Source organism: Doryrhamphus excisus, chromosome 3 (assembly GCF_030265055.1).
Source record: "Doryrhamphus excisus isolate RoL2022-K1 chromosome 3, RoL_Dexc_1.0, whole genome shotgun sequence".
In the NCBI taxonomy this organism is placed as follows: Eukaryota; Metazoa; Chordata; class Actinopteri; order Syngnathiformes; family Syngnathidae; genus Doryrhamphus; species Doryrhamphus excisus.
In genome coordinates, this window is record NC_080468.1 from 6,187,780 (window position 1) to 6,205,635 (window position 17,856).

At 42.0% G+C, this 17,856-nt stretch overlaps 1 protein-coding gene across 8 annotated transcripts in view; it reads right to left on the reverse strand.

The window, feature by feature from the left end:
- The window catches only part of LOC131126386 (zinc finger protein 521), a 120,093-nt gene that overhangs the window by 85,095 nt on the left and 17,142 nt on the right, over window positions 1-17,856 (reverse strand). For all 8 annotated transcript variants that reach the window (XM_058068853.1, XM_058068852.1, XM_058068847.1 and 5 more), the window contains exon 3: window positions 12,825-13,028. Coding sequence is in view for 5 of the 8 variants with exons in the window: in XM_058068847.1 (XP_057924830.1) it covers window positions 12,825-13,028 (204 nt within the window). In the remaining 3 variants the exon portion in view is untranslated. The remainder of the gene's footprint in view (window positions 1-12,824; window positions 13,029-17,856) is intronic.

The following is a 17,856-nucleotide window of genomic DNA, read 5'->3' on the forward strand; positions in this document are numbered from 1 at the left end:
AAAGACACCGTGGCCCATTTGGCCACAGGTGAGGATGGATAAATGGCGAGGAAGCGAACTGAGGGACGGAAGATTGATGGCCCAGTAGATGGATGCTTCAGTCGGACAGAGAGCCCAGTTAGCCAACAGCGCACATCCATAGCTGCTAGATTGTAAAGAGCGGAGAGACAGCTAGCTCAAGTGATGCACTGGCTGACCTTCCACATCCTAATCATGCTCCCTGTACACTCCACTTCCTCATGATCCACTAACCCTGCAAGAAAAATGGCCAAATCCTCAAATAAAGACACAAACAAAGCAAATAAATTCACCCGATTTAATGTATTATTAAACTTTTATGTATAAAAGAATGATTAAAAATTCCCTGAACAGTTAAAGGCTTCATGATGGCCACTGTTTGACCCTGGAACAGACTATTTACCGTTTCATTACTTCCCATAGCACACAGTTGTTTTGAAATGGAATCCAATTTCATCACGTCCCTGAAAGGACTGTTAAAATGCAACCCAGGAGTAACTCAAGGAATCAAACCTGAGGTTCTTCTGTCACAGGCCACATCCCTAATGACTTGATCACTTAGCATTACCATCTTGGTCATCCTTGAGTGTATATACCAACCACGGAAAATGGTACAAATTTGTCATACACGTCTGCTGTTTGGTCGATTATATTTCTGACAAATATAACTGTCTGTAAAAAATATATTTGTGTCTGTATTAACGATATGGTACCATGTCTTCCAAAGCATTTTGAGCACAGCCTATAGGGGGTGCCGCAAACATGAAATGTGAAAATATCTGTATAATACTCCCGAATAGACCACCTGCTACACTCAGAAATAAAACATTAAGAAAGACGTAACTTGGCTGCATTTCCATGTCAAGGTTCTTTCTTCATCGTGTTGCCTCAAGGTGATAATGCAAATACACTAAAAGTCTCCCAAAATGAGAAGATTCACTCCCGCACTAACTATCCTCCACACGTAGTTCACCCTCAGGCATTCCACCTAGGGCCACAGACAACTCCCCTATCTGTCTTTCCTCCTTCCTTTTAGCTGACAGGGTCTTCGACTGTTAAGCTCCAACGTGGACTTCGATGTTTGTGATGACTGCATGCGGCATCAAGTGAAGGAAGAGCGAGAATGAAGACGGGCAGATGGAGGGATGGTACATAAGTGTGCAAGAAGAAAAAGAAGGAGAAATGGTGGGGAGAAAAAAAAAGGACATGCACAGCGTGTTCTCTCAGGGAGTTGACCCCTGGCAATCTCGAGGCATCTGGTTTATCAGGCTGTCTGGCTAAGCCACGCACACACACACCTAATGACGGACGCCAAGCCTGGTCCGCATCCCAAAAGGCTTCTCTTTCCTGGATCACGAATAAGGAATGACAATAGGATGCTGAATGGCTCCACCTCGCGTTTAAAGCGTCTATGTGACAACCGGTTCTCTGTGATGACAAGGATGGGGTCAGATTCAAAGTTACTGCACCGCTGTCTGACTCATGCTCAATTAATTAATATCAATACATTGGGTACACATGCAATATCTAATAAGAACCAATACAATTATTATATTACCTTGGTGGTTCTTATACTTTGTATTTAGTTTAACATTGTATGTTGACACTGCTGACACGTCTGAAGGTGTCAATCAAAATGTTAGTTGGTTTGTTATCTGGATAATATACTGTATGTTTCAATCGTGTTTTTAATATTTTCATTCATTCATTTTCTACCGCGTATCCTCACAAGGGTCACGGGCGTGCTGGAGCCTATCCCAGCAGTCTTAGGGCAAGAGGCGGGGTACACCCTGGACTGGTCGCCAGCCAATCACAGGGCACATATAGACAAACAACCATTCACACTCGCATTCATACCTATGGACAATTTGGAGTCACCAATTAGCCTAGCATGTTTTTGGAATGTGGGAGGAAACCGGAGTACCCGGGACAAAACCCACGCATGCACGGGGAGAACATGTAAACTCCACACAGAGATGGCCGAGGGTGGACTCGAACTCAGGTCTACAAGCTGTGTGGCCTGCGCTGACCACGTCGTGCAGCCCTTCATACATTATATTTTATTATATTTATTGATTTTATATTCATTTTTCAAATTAAATACCAAGAAGTAAATAATTTTTTTTTTATATATTTTATGCAACCATGTTTTTTTCATGAAATATCAATTTAGTTGTTTTTTCACATCTGTACATTTTGCTTTACAAAATAAAAATATGTATCATTTATATTACATATGCTTATAATGCTTGATGTTATGGGTCGTTTAAATGCACAAAATAATAACAATGGCAATAAAGTTTGGTTTTGATTCGCATTACTTGCAGTCATGCTGGTCGGTAATTTTTGGAAAGACTATTTTTTCAGATCATGCAAGCGTGCCCCATGTTGCGGCATCTGAAATGCACGCAGAGAACATCCATATTTTTGTTATTAGTACTAGTATTAGTGTGACTACAGCACCAATTTGTATGCCGCATGACTACTATTTGACTTTATAAAGTGCAGGTGCAATATACTCATAAGTCGGCCTAAGATGCATACCGACTACTACTAGTGGAGATTAGTAATCATCCAGGGTCTTCATATTGATGGCCAGGCTCAGCTTGTTTGCATATTTACTGGCCTCAGAGCCCAGTCGCCTGAGGTGAGAAGCAAATTACATTCCTGCTCAACCCCACGCGCATACACACAACTCTCTTGCACTCTTTTCGATTTTTATCCCCTCCCCGCCCCACAACCTTGTTTCCTTTAACATGCTGATCAGTCATCTTGCAGTAAGCATCCTTGCCTTCCCTGCTTGCATCCGAATAGCGAGCTCATTTGGCTAACATCATCACAGCGTAATCTTGTTGGAGAGAGCAATCAGTTTACTTTGGAATTAGGTATTCCGTTGGCAGGCCCCGCAGAGAGGGAAGGCTCGGAGGGTTTAAAGGATGCAAACGAAAGCATGCTCTCCAGAATACAGTCGTGAGCCTGATTGGGTGATAACAACCCACACAGGCACCATGTGAGAGTAATGAATGGCCAATGGGAGGCTGGAATAATCAGGCAATTGGATTAAAATACAATCACACGGCGGTTTTTGTCTGTTGACTTTATTTGTGGGATATGTTCAACAAACTAAGTTGATGATGAGAAGATGTGAGATGGCTTCAGTGGAGGTCCTAATATTGAGATCATCACTTTGTTTACTCCGCCACATCCTGTCCTGACTGTCCCGCAAGACTTAGTTGATCTGATTTTTGTCCACATGCATTGTATATAAAACCAGTCTAATGTTATAAATTGTCTATAATATAAAATAGTGGATTATAAGAGGAGGGGCCCCAAACTGAAGGGAAGGAGATTAAATGGGCAGGAGTCAATTTGCCAACTGATCATCAAGCAGACATTCATTTTATTGGCTTTTTGAATCATGTTTGATATCATACATTCATATCTGTTTTGGTCTGTCTATGTCATTAGCAATGTATGTTATTTTTTATGTCAGTTTTTATAACATTATGATGGACAACGCAAAAACTGCTTATTTAATTAATTTAGTTATTGGTTAATTTAGGCCAATTATGTAAAAAATATATATTTAAAGCAAATATTATTATAATATTATATTATATATATGATAATATATTTTTATATTATGTTTGTATGTTTTTCCTATATAGTTTAGGGCGCTGGGACGGGGACGGCCATTAACAGTACAGCATTTTGGCTGGTGCAAAATTTCAAAAAGGGAAATAAGATGCATTGTCATCGACGTAGAAGGAGTTCTGGCCCTAATTTAAGAAAAAATATTGAAAATATCTTCAATACATGTTGAAGAATCCCTGTCGATCACGCCCATAGTCAACTATGAGGTTTCTGAGGTTGGTGCTGCATTGTTTTTCCTTCTCAGACTGACGTTTGATTGACTGTATGTGTTTATGTAAATAGGCAGACAAATGCTTCTTTTATATGTGCCTCCTGTATCGCTGAACATGAGTAAGAACTATAGCCAACTGCTGCTTTATCAAAATACTAGTGTACCTGACAATTTTGTCTTAATGTCTGGGTTTATCCAAACCACATGCGCCAAGCTTACTTTGTGTAGCTTTACCAAGTCCCTGCCACTCCTCAGAGAGGCTTCCTAATCAATCGATCAACTCAGACCAGGCAGATTGCAGGGGGAGTAGATTAGATGACCTTTCCATTCTTAGTGCCCACGACTATGCACTGCTCTTAACATTAAGAGGATAACTGCTGTTTGGCTTCTACAGTCAAACATTACAGAGTCTGTTCCCACAGCTAAGACAAAGTCCAGCTGCAGGCCTTGGAGATTCTAAACGACACCCATCCTGCCCATAAAAGTCAATTTATGAATGTACCTTCCAGTCTAAAAATGGCAATTAGCACTGAGATATTTGAGAATCCCTGTCCTTGTGGGTGGCTCAACTCACAAATTCTGAAATCCAGGAGTGGTCCACCCAAACACTACACCCCTGCCAACAAAAACATCTACCCCAGGGAGACGTAGAAGGGAAATGTTGAGTCGACAATAGCTTATAGGCACCAAAAGTTCTCCAGAAGTACCACAGTGGCTTCGCTGGATGTCGTCACAGCTGGCTTTGCACAACGCCAAGTCCGCAAGGAGATATAAAGCTGTCCAAGTGGTCACTCTTTCCACTGCCCTCCATTTCCCTCTTTCCTTTCCTCCCAATTTGGTTTGGCATACACCATCAAAAGGGAAAACAACTCCATTGGGATCAATGTGCAGTACATTTCCATGCAAACTCATATGAACTGTTAGGGAGTTTTGTCAGGATTCAAAAGGGCCTGTTCAAAGACCTCCACCAAGGCTTAATCAATTCTTAACTGCATAAGGAAGGGCTATGATTGACGGAATCAGTGTGGATTCAGAGCTAAATTAAATACATATTTTCTGGAAGAATACAGTACATACAGTACCTGCCAAAACAGCTGCTTGCTACTTGTTGATGTCCAAGCTGAAGCTGGAGTAACGCTACATTTGATCAATTTTATTTAAGTTTTGTCCGATTAAACCACATAGATGTTTGGACTGGGCTGCACCATAAATCATCAAGCGGTTCTATTGCATTTGGCTATGAATCAACTTTAAAGCACCGGAGATCACCTGATTCAAAAGACACCTCAGACTAAAAAATATCAAATGTTGATACTGACAACAACAAAAAAAAACACACACACAAAGATTTGTATTAAAACATATGACATTATTAAAACAAATTGTCTTTTTCATTTAATTGAAACTATCACGGACAGCTGGCAATAATAATAATAATAATAATAATAATAATAATAATAATAATAATAATAATAATAATAATAATAATAATAATTCATTCATTCTCTACCGCTTTTCCTCACGAGGGTCGCGGGGGTGCTGGAGCCTATCCCAGCCATCTTCGGGCGAGAGGCGGGGTACACCCTGGACTGGTTGCCAGCCAATCACAGGGCACATATAGACAAACAACCATTCACACTCACATTCATACCTATGGACAATTTGGAGTCGCCAATTAACCTAGCATGTTTTTGGACCGGAGTACCCGGGGAAAACCCACGCATGCACAGGGAGAACATGCAAACTCCACACAGAGATGGCCGAGGGTGGAATTGAACCCTGGTCTCCTTGCTATTAATAATAATAATAATAATAATAATAATAATAATAATAATAATAATAATAATAATAATTTGTGGGACTATAAACATTTCAAAACACACCTGCATTGTTGTGTGACTTTGTTAGATTAAAAAGTTTGTCATATTTTTTCATTGTACTTTTGTTCAAATCCAGTCTCTTGTGAGTTGGATGTCGTTTGACAACCCCAATTTTAACACAAAATAAATATATTTTGACATCTATACATATCCTACTCATGCCATTTGCCAAAATTCTGGCTTTATCAGAGAAAGAGAGAGAAGGAGAAAAGATCATTTGAATTTGGGGTTGGAAAAAACCCAAAAGGTGATAGCCAAACTGACTTGGCACCAGCATGGGCTACCTCCTACCTTCTGTACTTCCCCATCAGCTTTGTAAACACTTTCTGTCTTCTCCCAACACATAACCTGCCTGGCATTAATGATGCTTGTTAATGAAAATCTGCTGCTTGTTGTGCATCCTTCATGGAGATAAGACCAATGCCTGGCTTATCTAGCTACCGCAGCCTCACCTAGAACCGGTCATCTCATCACTGGCTAATCACCACCTTTTGACTGTCTCACAAAACAGCCATTGGCATCACATATAGTAGATGCATTGCTTCTTTGGCTTCTCACCAGCCATGGTAACTTTTCATGCAGTTGTTTCCCAGTTGTATTCATTGCCAATGCTAGTGAGACAAACATGCAACATGTGGGTGGTGAGCACCAACGTCAAGGCTATTGGAGGAAAGGCAAATGCAATTAACGTTTCAGTTTCTCTATTCGAGGCTTAAGCCATACGCAAGCTGGAGAGTCTTTCGGTCTCAAAGCTAAAGCCAAAAGTGACTTGTGCTCTTGTACACTTGGTGAGAGCAGCGTCTTTTATGCAATTGTTTTTTCCATTTTCACCAGCGTGTGCCGAGGGGAGGAGGAAAGCGCTCCGGCTTAACACACTCTGCAAGTCAACGACAGCCAGACGCAGTCCTATTAAGATTTAATGTACCATTATTCTGCTTGTGCCACTGAAAACGAAGGCTGGGGGAGCCAACGAACAAAGAGAAGTCAGAGCCAATGACAAGGGCCATGGCGGGCGAGAAAGCTGATCCAACTTCAGCAATGAATCAATTGCATCAATATTAGAAAATAAAATATTAAGTTTAAACGGGTCAAGCTTTATATTGATGTGTGAAGGCTTTTTTTTTTTTTTTTTTAGCACTTTTAACTCATTCAATTCAATGTTTTTGAAACAGCATCCTTCTCAATTTTGACAGATTTTTCAAAGCACACAGAATATTGTGTTCTGGGGCTATATAGTGTTCCCTCATTTATTGCAGGGGATAGGTTCCCAGAATAGGTCAAATAAGTCAAATCCGCTAAGTAGCCAATTGAACTTGTTTACCATCATTATATGTTTTAACGCTGTAAAACCCTACACCATAAACTTTATACAATTTTCTCAGACAGGCATTAACATGTCCTCAGATTTTCTCTGATGCCCCCACTGGAGAAAATGTTTTTTGCACCCCGGATTTGCGATGCTATTAAGAAATCGATAGGTATTTATTTATCTTTACTGAAGCATAAGTGCAACAAAATGGAGAGCTGTGTAGCAAACACGCATATTCAAGAATCAAATTGCATGCTGTGTACAACAAATCCATACATTTTGGCAGGTTCTAACTGCCCCCTGATCCCGTCATGGGTTTTTCAGTCTTTATACTAAAGAACTGGGCATTACTTTTCGAATAAAATCCCACTGCAAGAAACTTCATGAAATTATGCGCATGTTATCCCTGCCTTGAAAGGGACCCGTTATGGTTTATTCCGGTTTTCTATGTGATACATGTTGTTGCAATGTTGTATTCTTGTGTTAAACGATGCCAAAGCGCCAGATGTTGAGGTTTGCGCAGTCGTTTTTTTTCTAAACCGAGTTCTACTGACGTCAATGCGATCCAAACTTTTACGGAGTGGGCCAGTTGTGGAGCAAATTAAACAGAAACAGGAAGTCCATGGACACACTGCAGAAAGAAGTGCTGAATCTGGTAGAGCAACAACGCTTTCTTGTGCAGGTTATCGTGTGTAGAGCTGCTCTATAGGAGTCCACAACTCAATACAAAACACTGAAAATGACCAATAATAGGTCAAGAGCAGGGGATGGAGAATAATGCAAAATAAAAACACACAGACGCTACAACAGAGCAAGTGTGTAAGCGAATGGCTGATTGAGCAAGCAGATAAAAGTATGGCTAATGGCGATAGTTAAGGGTTGCCTTGCTGTCCATCGTCTTGTCTAGCATACAGCAGAGACTCTCCAGGCTCTCCGTTCTTATTGTGATTGTTTTCCTGCAGGAAACGCAGCCCTCATCTGACAAAGGCCCAATAAATACTTTATACAGTGCATAATGTGTGCAGTGTGGAGCACAAGGGAAAGAGAAAGAGGGGCATCCTCATGAGGGCATATGCTTTGAATTCCTAATGACACTCCTGTTAATGTTACTGGCACAGGCGCACTGAGAGCCAAAGCCACCGCGCTGACTTTCAAGCTCCTCTTCCCTTTTTTTTTTTTTTTTTTCCTGTCTGCCAACATATTCCGCCTCACATGTGGCATGCACCCCACACGCACAGTCAAGACAAGACCACAGCGCTCCAGCATGCTAGAAGTCAGGATTCTACCCACCCCGACCGCCTCTCGTCCCATCAAAGCCTAATAATAATGCAGCTTTTTTTTTTTTTTTTTTTACCAGGATGCTGCAAGACGCTACCGTCAAAACACAGCGGAAATTTCTGCAGCGGGGGTTCAGTTGGACTAATCAGGTCTAGCTTGTGTCACTATTCCCCTTTTATGTGAGCCATTTTGAAGCAAATATAGTCCTGGCACCGTCTTCTTGGCACCGGTGTAGTAGATGTTGGATCAATGCAGAAAGAAAGTTAGCATCGAGTACAGCTAATAGGATCCTGTTGGAAAGTGTTAAAAAACACAGCCTGGCAGCCAGCAGCCTGCTCATAGTCGGGGGATGTTACTAAATGTTTCCATGTGGCTGACCCAAACACTTGATGTAAATGAATTCAAACACTTTTCGCAATGAGAGGAGGAAAATATGTATCACAGCTTTCAGGAACGCTCATCGGATCCTTCGTTGCATCCACCATTGCATATTACAAATTTGTCGAAACTATTTCCATCACATTACAGCTGAGATATTATTGTTTGGAGCATTGCGTTCTCTCATAAATCCAAGATGTGTTTTATTGAAGCCGAGTGCAACGTCTACAGGGAAAGGGAGTGGGGGGGGGGGAGATTTACATAATATAAATCCATACATGGCCCAGTTATCTCTCCGTCGCACCCTTCCCTGATTGATTCCTTTATCTGGGGGAAGCAGAAGACATGCTCTGTTTGCTCGTGCAGTGGCCAGCAGGAAAACAGAGAAAGACACTTATTAAAAAGGTCATCTCGCAGAGGGTTAAAATAGCTGGGCACTGATCTCTCGGGGCACAGGGGGGAGGGAGCGGGGGGCGAAGGACACAAGGAAAGGTGTTGCTCGAGGGAGCTAGAGACATAACGAAAGAATGGCCAATACAGCAGCCTCTGTGTGTGTGAGTGTGTGTGTGCCTTCTAAAGGCAATCTTTAGAATGAAACTTTTTAGTGAGCGAAAAGCGAACCAACGCAGTTTCTCCTCTGACAAAGCAGTGAAGTGAAGTGTTTTTTTGGAGAGGCTTGTGGAAAAGCAGTGGCCTCCAGTCTCCCCTCAGCGGCAGGATCCCCACATGGAAACCTGATACGCAGCCATCCTGGAGCCAGAAGGACTCTCAAAACCCCCACCCTCACACAAGTCCCCCTCGGAGCCCTAGAGTCTGAAGGGGTGCTCTGGGAGGGGGTGAACATTCCTGTAGCCCTACCCCAGCCGGCCTCAACTCTCTGGAGGAGTATTTTTGCAGCCCTGCCCTATAGCCTTCACTTGGAATCTCCAGGGGAGCATTCCTGAAGCCCTGCCCTGGCCCAGCGCAAGCTCCCTGGGGATGCATTCCTACAGCACTCGCTCTCTTACTCCCTTTCCTCACTCCCTGCCCTCCCCTCGCCGGCTCTCGCCTTCCTCCGCAGCCCAGCATTAGTGCGATCGATAGCACCGATTGCATCTGGGACACGAGGCAATCCATACCCATGCGCTCCCTTAGCGCACTGCAGTGGTCATGGCTTAAGTGCATGGAAAGGTGTTATACCTCCGTCAGACTTGGTGGGGGATCGGGGGGGGGGGGGCTAGACAATGGTCGCCATTGATCGTGGTGACATGCAACATCTTTTTCTTTCTTACCGTCCATCATGGGTGTGGTCCACATACAGATATGGCTACTTTTAACGAGGCTACAGCTACGGTCTACTTAAACCGAAGTCCACTTCTCTACATGTTTTTGACCAGTAACTCTACAAGAATTGTCTTTCAAAACACATATCACATAGTGCCATTTTCTAAAAATGTTTTTATGATGCCACCACCAAAAACTGTGTGATGATAACCATAGATCCAAAATGTAACTTACTGCAACATCAGGACGGACGCCAATGTTTACTGTGCTTAAGCAACAAGGCACTCTGAACACTTGTTTGTAAAACTGTCTAATAACAGTCATTTGTGGCTTTTGAGAAATACTTGCCTATAAAACAGGTTTTTATTGCCGCTGAAAAATGTGCTACAAACAGTTGTCACTTAAAAAGAGACCATTTGTAGCTTTTTAGCAGGTGCGGCTGCCTGATTGGAAGATGCCTCCCTAACAAAGCATCCATCTGTGAGTTGAGGCTGGATGTAAGGCAGATTAATTGGTCATGGATGTCTACATAATGCCACAAAGGAAATCTCCTCCCATATTTCCAAGTGTACACACAAACATCCAGACAAAGTACTTAGTATGCCATCTCCAAGTTTCTTTTCTCCCACTGTGTTTGAATACTAATAGAGTGTTTCTGCACAATCACAATGCCCTAATGGCAATTAGATTCTTTTGTTTGCTTTCCACGGGGGCTCTTATCTAAACTGCGCCGAGTTTTTTTTTCCCTTTTTTTTTCCAGCATTGAGCAATTAAGAGTTATTTGTCCGTAAGATTGACATTCATAAAAGCCCAGCTTCATTATAGGAGAAATATATGGCTGAGTCAGTCGTGACCACAAAGCACCAACAGCGCTCAACATAAAAGGTCTGTGAATCAAATATCGAACTCTCATAACGCTGCCGACTATTTCCTGACTATTACACCACAAAATAAGCCTAATTACAAAGAGAATTTACTAACATGCCCCCAACCGCCTCTTAAATAATGCCCTTTGTGTCTTGATGTAACCAAACAGACAAGTGAGGAGTTGGATACATGTGAATTGGAGGAGTGTGAAAAGTTGTTCAGCACCTCTACAATACTGTGTTGGATGGCAATAAAAGAGAACCGTGCTTTGATTTCGCCTAAACCTGAGGAACATGCATGCTCGCACAGTTACACCTACCATAAACATACACGTGTGACACAGGAGTTCCGAACATTAAGAGAGCCAGTCAGTAAATAAAATGATATATTTTTTAAAAGGGGACCTTTGTATTGAGTTGTGGACTTCTATAGAGCAGCTACAAATGATAACCAACACAGAAAGCTTTCTAGATCTTCCAGAATCTGCTCCTATTCCAGCAGTTCTTTGGAAAACGGTCTGTTTTAAATTATTAGTTTTGTGTCCCTGTGGTGAACCCGTAGCCTGAACAATGTGTCGTAAACTAAGAATAATATGAGTGCAAAAGTGACTATAGGGTTGTTATTTCATGTCTACTGGTCTCTAATAATGGTTGAAACTGTATTTTCAAAGTCATAAACAAGTTTTCTATGAAAAATATTCTTTATAAATTCACTGATCGCGGTTGGGTCTGGAACCAATTACTCTCAATAAATGAGGGGTATAATAACCCAGTCCTTTGTTGCTAGGCAGAATTCACAGAGCCAAAGAAAAAATGGCATATGCGTTTACACATATCTTTGGTATTGGTTTATGATCTGTGTTATATGGATGATATGTCGGGTTATTCAAACTAGAAATTGTGGAATTGTTTGTTTACACCTGAATTAAATATAAAATACATATTGTTAATAACACCACACCAAATTGCCCTGAACTAAGAGTGAACATGATATTAAATGAAAGGTTTTTAAACCTGAATTTTAGACCCCGGATGTGCAAAAGAGGACATCGAGTCAGGGGGAGACACAGTCACAGACACAAAAAACCTTCAAATCACATCATTAGTTCTCTCTACCACCCTGTCAGGGTATTTATAGCAGCATTCATCCATCAACAGGTCAATGACATACACTGCCAATGGCACCCTTCTTTTCTACTTCCAGCCACAGCGAGCTAGCTAGCATTGGGGAAAGCTGGAATGACTCTCTCAGGCCATTTTCTGGCCTTGTTAGTATGGAGACCTTGTAGCGCGTGACTAAATTAACAATCCAAGCATTCTGGACCACAAGTACAAACATGCGTGTATATTTGGTCAGTTTTGCTTAGTACTAAACTGAAATTTGAGGGTGCGGTTTGGTGCAGTTAGTTTGCTAATGCATCTTTGTTTTAGCTTATAAGCAGTAGGCATGTTTTCATTCATCCGGAAGCAGCACATCTTTTTGGCGATGTGAAGAAGAATCTCTGAAATTATGTACATTAAATGACAATTTCATTAACACCATTTCCAACTTTTCTGCTCTAACCAATCGGAGAAGAGAGAGATGGTCACATTGCCTGCTGTGACGCATTTGAGGATGCTTAGAATTTTTACCGTCTGAACAGAAAGCACACTAGAGGGAAAATAGAAACATATAGACCGGGACTAGAGTGGGTCAACAATACGTGTGAAAGCATCCTAAGTACCTGTTGTGCACTCTTTAGTCTATTTGTACATGACATCTGTAGGTATTGATGTGCAGCAAACATGAATAATGTGAGCAAGGCCAAGCCAAAGTGGCAGTCTGGTGTGGCGTTCCCCTTGGCGCTGTATGCTAACACGCATAGCGCATCATATTCTCCGGCGGCTGGCATGGAGCAAGTGTGGGAGTGGGAGACCAAGTGAGTGGCAGAGTGGAAGGAAGGCTCGGCGGACTGAGTGTTGTTTACCTGTCAGCTGGCATTGATTAATCTTGTGTTCGGTGAGATCGCTCAGCGACTCGAACACCTGCTGGCAGCTGTCGCAGCTGTGCAGCGCGGGCTCCTCGTCCTCCTCCTCTCCCTCCTCGCCTTCCTCGGGAGAGAGCAGCCTCTTCTTCCTCAGACGCCCGCTCACCGTATCCTCCGACGCCCTCTCGGGGGCACACTCTGGATCTGTTGGAGCCACAGGAAATGACAAAGTCAGAAAGGGTGACCCGGCACCACAAGGCTCATGTTCCTCTGGGCGGCAATAAACTAGCTTTCCAAAGCTTGGATTTAATAAAAACAATAATAAAAACTGTAATAAAAAATGCAGGTTCAATTTGGGCCAAGCAGTCATGCCATTGCAAACGTGTTGGGCCAGTGTAGGTGAAAGATATACACACACACACCTGTGTTATTAGAAATGGTTTTACGTGGTGTTTGCCGTGCTTCACCCAAGCAAAACTTCAGTATATGAAAGCAGACTGATGGGAATAAGTGTAGTTAATAAATCTTGGACTGCAGCTTTGGCCGGACCGGCGTAAGGAAAAAGAAAACACAATTCTACCAGCCATTCGTGGTGGACAGCCTGAGTCAGGAGACAGAACATATTAACCAGACATTCCGAGGCCACTGCCGTGCATGTCTGGCAGACGCACAAAAAATAAAATAAAAAATAAAAAAAATCGAGATTGGTGTGTGTTTCGCTGTCGTCACGACACACTTGCCTAAATTATTCAGCCTCGCTCGCAGGCAGCCGCGGGTCGCGCACATCAATATTCTTCAATCCATCTGCAGTTTTTGTCTCTTGTTGGCTTTGTACGGCAAGTAGCATCCAGGGAAAAGACCACAGACGAATATTCTTTTTTCAAGCTTTTAATCACAACTTGATGTGCACAACAACACCGTGCAAAGGTGAACATGGAACTGCGGGTTATGAACAGGCAGTGAGGCCGGCAACCGCCCGCAATGCACTTGACAATGAAGCTGATTAAAAAGCCCCAATTACAATCATCGCCACCTTGGCTGAAACTCTGTGGGGGGAAAGGAGCTTGCGTACTTCACTGGCGGACATTTTGAACCTTCTTAGGACAGCCTGATGCTTTGGACAACAGTATCCTTGGTCCAAAATCTTGGGGAAGGCACTTTTCTGTTCCCAGTGCACAAAGCAAAGACTTGGGTGAGTTTACTATGAAAAACCCTTGGGATGAAGTCAAACCAAAATTGTGAACCATGAGGCCCACTCTCAAGTCTGACACCACACACATACACTACCACTACTTTAACCCATATAGTATAGGCTACACTGTATTCTGTGTTAAGAGTGTTGATTCATCTATGTTTAGGTTCTGCTGTTTTGGTCATTAAAAACAAAAATGACTTGCCCATGGAGAATCCTTAAGGTATTAACTACTTGACCGAACTTCACATCAGAATCTCAAATAACTATTAAATTATTATCATTTCTTGTGGTTGTTTTCCTACATAGATCATGACATTGCATGGAAATCTGGATTGTCAAGAGACTTCTAGGCACTTTGCCTTTTATAAGTTGTGCACCACAATGAAACATTATTGAATAGACACATTTGTGTACTAGTAAAGTGTTTTTAATCTAGAAAAAAATGCTCAATGGTCAAACAATAATTTGTGAAGCAAAGGTGAGAAAAATCCACAGAGAAATGGAAGCGCTAGATTTTGTAGCTTGTGCAAAATCAGCACTTGGTATTGGAGCTAATCGGTGGTGTTTCATTGTGACCACTTCAAATTGTCACAGCAATGTGATTCACTCACCTGTGCCATCTTTTGATTTACTGCCGCTAATAAAATACTTGTTTAGGAGGCACTGGTTCATCACTTTTTGGTGTTGAAGAATTAGACAATGTTGGCAGCGACGCCATGATAGATGTTTTCCTAGTCAAACGATCGCTGATTGGTTGATCGAGAACAAGAACGGGTGTGGCTAAAACGCGGACCGCGGTCTAAATAAACGATTCTGATTGGTCCATTTCAAGATTTGCAAGGATTGGTTTGCAAATTACCACCGGAATTACGCAGTCTGTGTTTTACCAACACCCAACAAGAACCGCTTTAAAAAAAACAAACTCTTGGCAGTATGGCATGCCTAAGTGCACTTGCCCGACGGGAATATCACTGATTGGATTTACTTGCCCGAAATTTGTTTTAACTTGCCCCGGGCCATCGGTACATCGTTATTGTTGAGCCCTGTTGGTTCACAAAAATGTTCTGCTAGGCTAATAAGTGGAGAACAATGACGTCTATGAGCTAAGGTAATCACAGTTACTGTTACTGTTTGTTTTCCTGTTTATCTTTCAAGTGGATGACACAGCCAGCTATTAATTGAGACACGGCGTCTATTAGAATGGGCCACAAAATATTCCTCCTTAAACTAGGAAGTCTCTTGAGAAAATATTGTCCATAAAACAATGGCCACCCACGCTTTTTTTCTCCCCCTTTCTTTTGCCCCCCATACTTGCAGCACAGTATTGATGCCACATCACACCCTCCATTGTCCTTCCCTCCTGGAGACTGAGCATGCCCTCTAAAAATATCAACCAGGTGGTCCCCGGTGGGAGCATGCAGAAGAGCGCTGAAGGTGTTTCATGAAAATGAAAATCCCAACCCAATCCTCACAGATGCAGGCCTTTGTTGCTCTGGGGGCCAAATGCCACACAATATAGACCTCATCTAGGCAGACACAGAATGACAATAGCAACCAGAAAGTGGATTGTGTCCATCAAGGCGTTTTTTTTTTTCATTTAGTCTACCCTGTGGCATTTGGAATCATTAATATCTTGGACAATACAGCTATGTCCTGACAAATGGACGATATAGTGTATGTGATACATCGTCTGTAAAATAGCATCAGCGTCTGATCATGTGGTAACCTTAGCGACAATGCTAGTGTAAGAGGTGTCCACCAACATTACAGAACACTCCAGTACAGATAATCCATGGATGCTCAGGCAATAACAGAGATATTAAAAAAAACAAAACTATATTGCAATCTAGTAATTTATTTTTACTACATTACCTTGTATTGTTCCTCACAAGACTATACTCTTCTGCACTCTGTGTATGCTAGCAGCCCCGCCTCCACCCACCAACACAAAGGGACCAGATGACTAAGAAAAAATGACTCAGTTCATATTGTTGTTCTATGGAAGAAATGTCCCACAAAAATCCAACTTTGAAAAATCTACCAGATGTTGTATAACCACAAACACACTGATGTGCATAATGAAAAGTACTCTCATCTTTAGCATGAATCGTCATAATACTAAATAGTCCCAATTGCAGAAAATTCTTCAAACGCTCACATGGACAGATATATTTGCAGATCCACACAAATGCTTTAGAAATTTTTGGTTTTCACCAAACAAGTGCAAGATATGCAAAACAGATATAATTATTTTGGAGTAAACTAGAATATGTTTAGAATAGGTTCAAAAATGCAGAAAATATGTAAAGAAAACATAATAATTGGGCAGCATCCTGCCACACAGCTGGGTCTGACCACAAGGCCTCGATCACATCACAGGAAATATCTTCCCTTGCCAGACATGGAGTTAAATAATCCCTGAATGGCACCCATGTCAATCCCATCACATGCATCTCCCACCTGTGGTCTTTTCATTGAGCATTGAGGTTTTTATCCAGGTGGTACATACACTGGTGTGAAAAAGTGCTTGCCTCCTTCCTGATTTCTTATTTTCGTTCTTATGTTTGTCACACTTAGTTTCAGATCATCAAACAAATTTAAATAACAACTAAACACAAAAACAGTTTATTATTACGGGAGGAAAAAAATCCAAACCTACATAGCCCTGTGTGAAAAAGTGATGACCCCCCCCTTGTTAAAACATAATTGGGCTTAATTAAGACCTATCAGTTTGGAAAAGGTTATAAAACCATTTATTAAGCTTTGGGACTCCAGCAAACCACAATGAGAGCCATTATCCACAAATGGTGAATACATGGAACAGTGGTTCCAAGAGCACAATGACGACCGATCTAAGAGGTTAGAAAAGACTCATCCAAAGAGGTTTAGGCCTCATTTAGTCAGTTATAGTCAGTGTTCATGACTCCACCATAAGAAAGACATTGGGCAAAAATGTCCACTTCCAAGACGAAAACCACTGCGGAACAATGTTGCCAGAAAACATCTTGATTATCCGCAAAACCTTTGGGAAAATACTCTGTGATGATACAAAAGTGTAACTTTTTGGAAAGATGTTGTGTCTCATAGAGAACTATGTTCAGTGCATTTAAAAAGTGTAACTGTACATTTCAAAATGTGTATGAAGCAGAAAATGTGTGTAGAAGTTTGGTCTCTGTGTGTCACTTGATATTGTGCTAAGCAAGTCATTGGAGTGTGTTAGCAAATGGAAAAAAACTGCAACAACATGGCGGGTGAGGACAAGTGGGAGGGTGTTGGGAGTATATACTTGACACTGCAAGGTCACGTCCAACCCTGGGATTAAAGAGCCACGTCAATACTTGGAGGTTCCAGTGCCCGTGGGCCTTATGCGGTAATCTATCAGATCAGGACATCTCCTCACAGCCTCTGCAAGACTGGACAGCAGATCAATAACAGCATGTGCAATCACATGCACGGACCATATAAGATGTGTGGCTTCATATTATATGGAGAGTTTTATATCATGCTGCCGAGTTAATTTGCTCAATCAGCCGTTGGAGATGATAAGGACGAGAGGGAAGCCATATTGACCGCTCATCCATATTCTGATAAGGTCAAAGTAAGACGATCGTCGCTCTGACTGAGAAATTATTCATGAGAAAGCTAATAGCATGAAGATGATATTTTATTATTTAGGGTGAGAGAAGATGGGTATTTGACTAATCTGAATGTTCTGCGCTCCTGTTTCTACACACGGGTTCTACTGAGGAGTTTGTACTCTATTTCATGGATGTAGCCCGACAGCACCTCTGCTGGTCGCAGCCAAGTAGTGCGCCCCACTGTGCCAAATGAATGAGT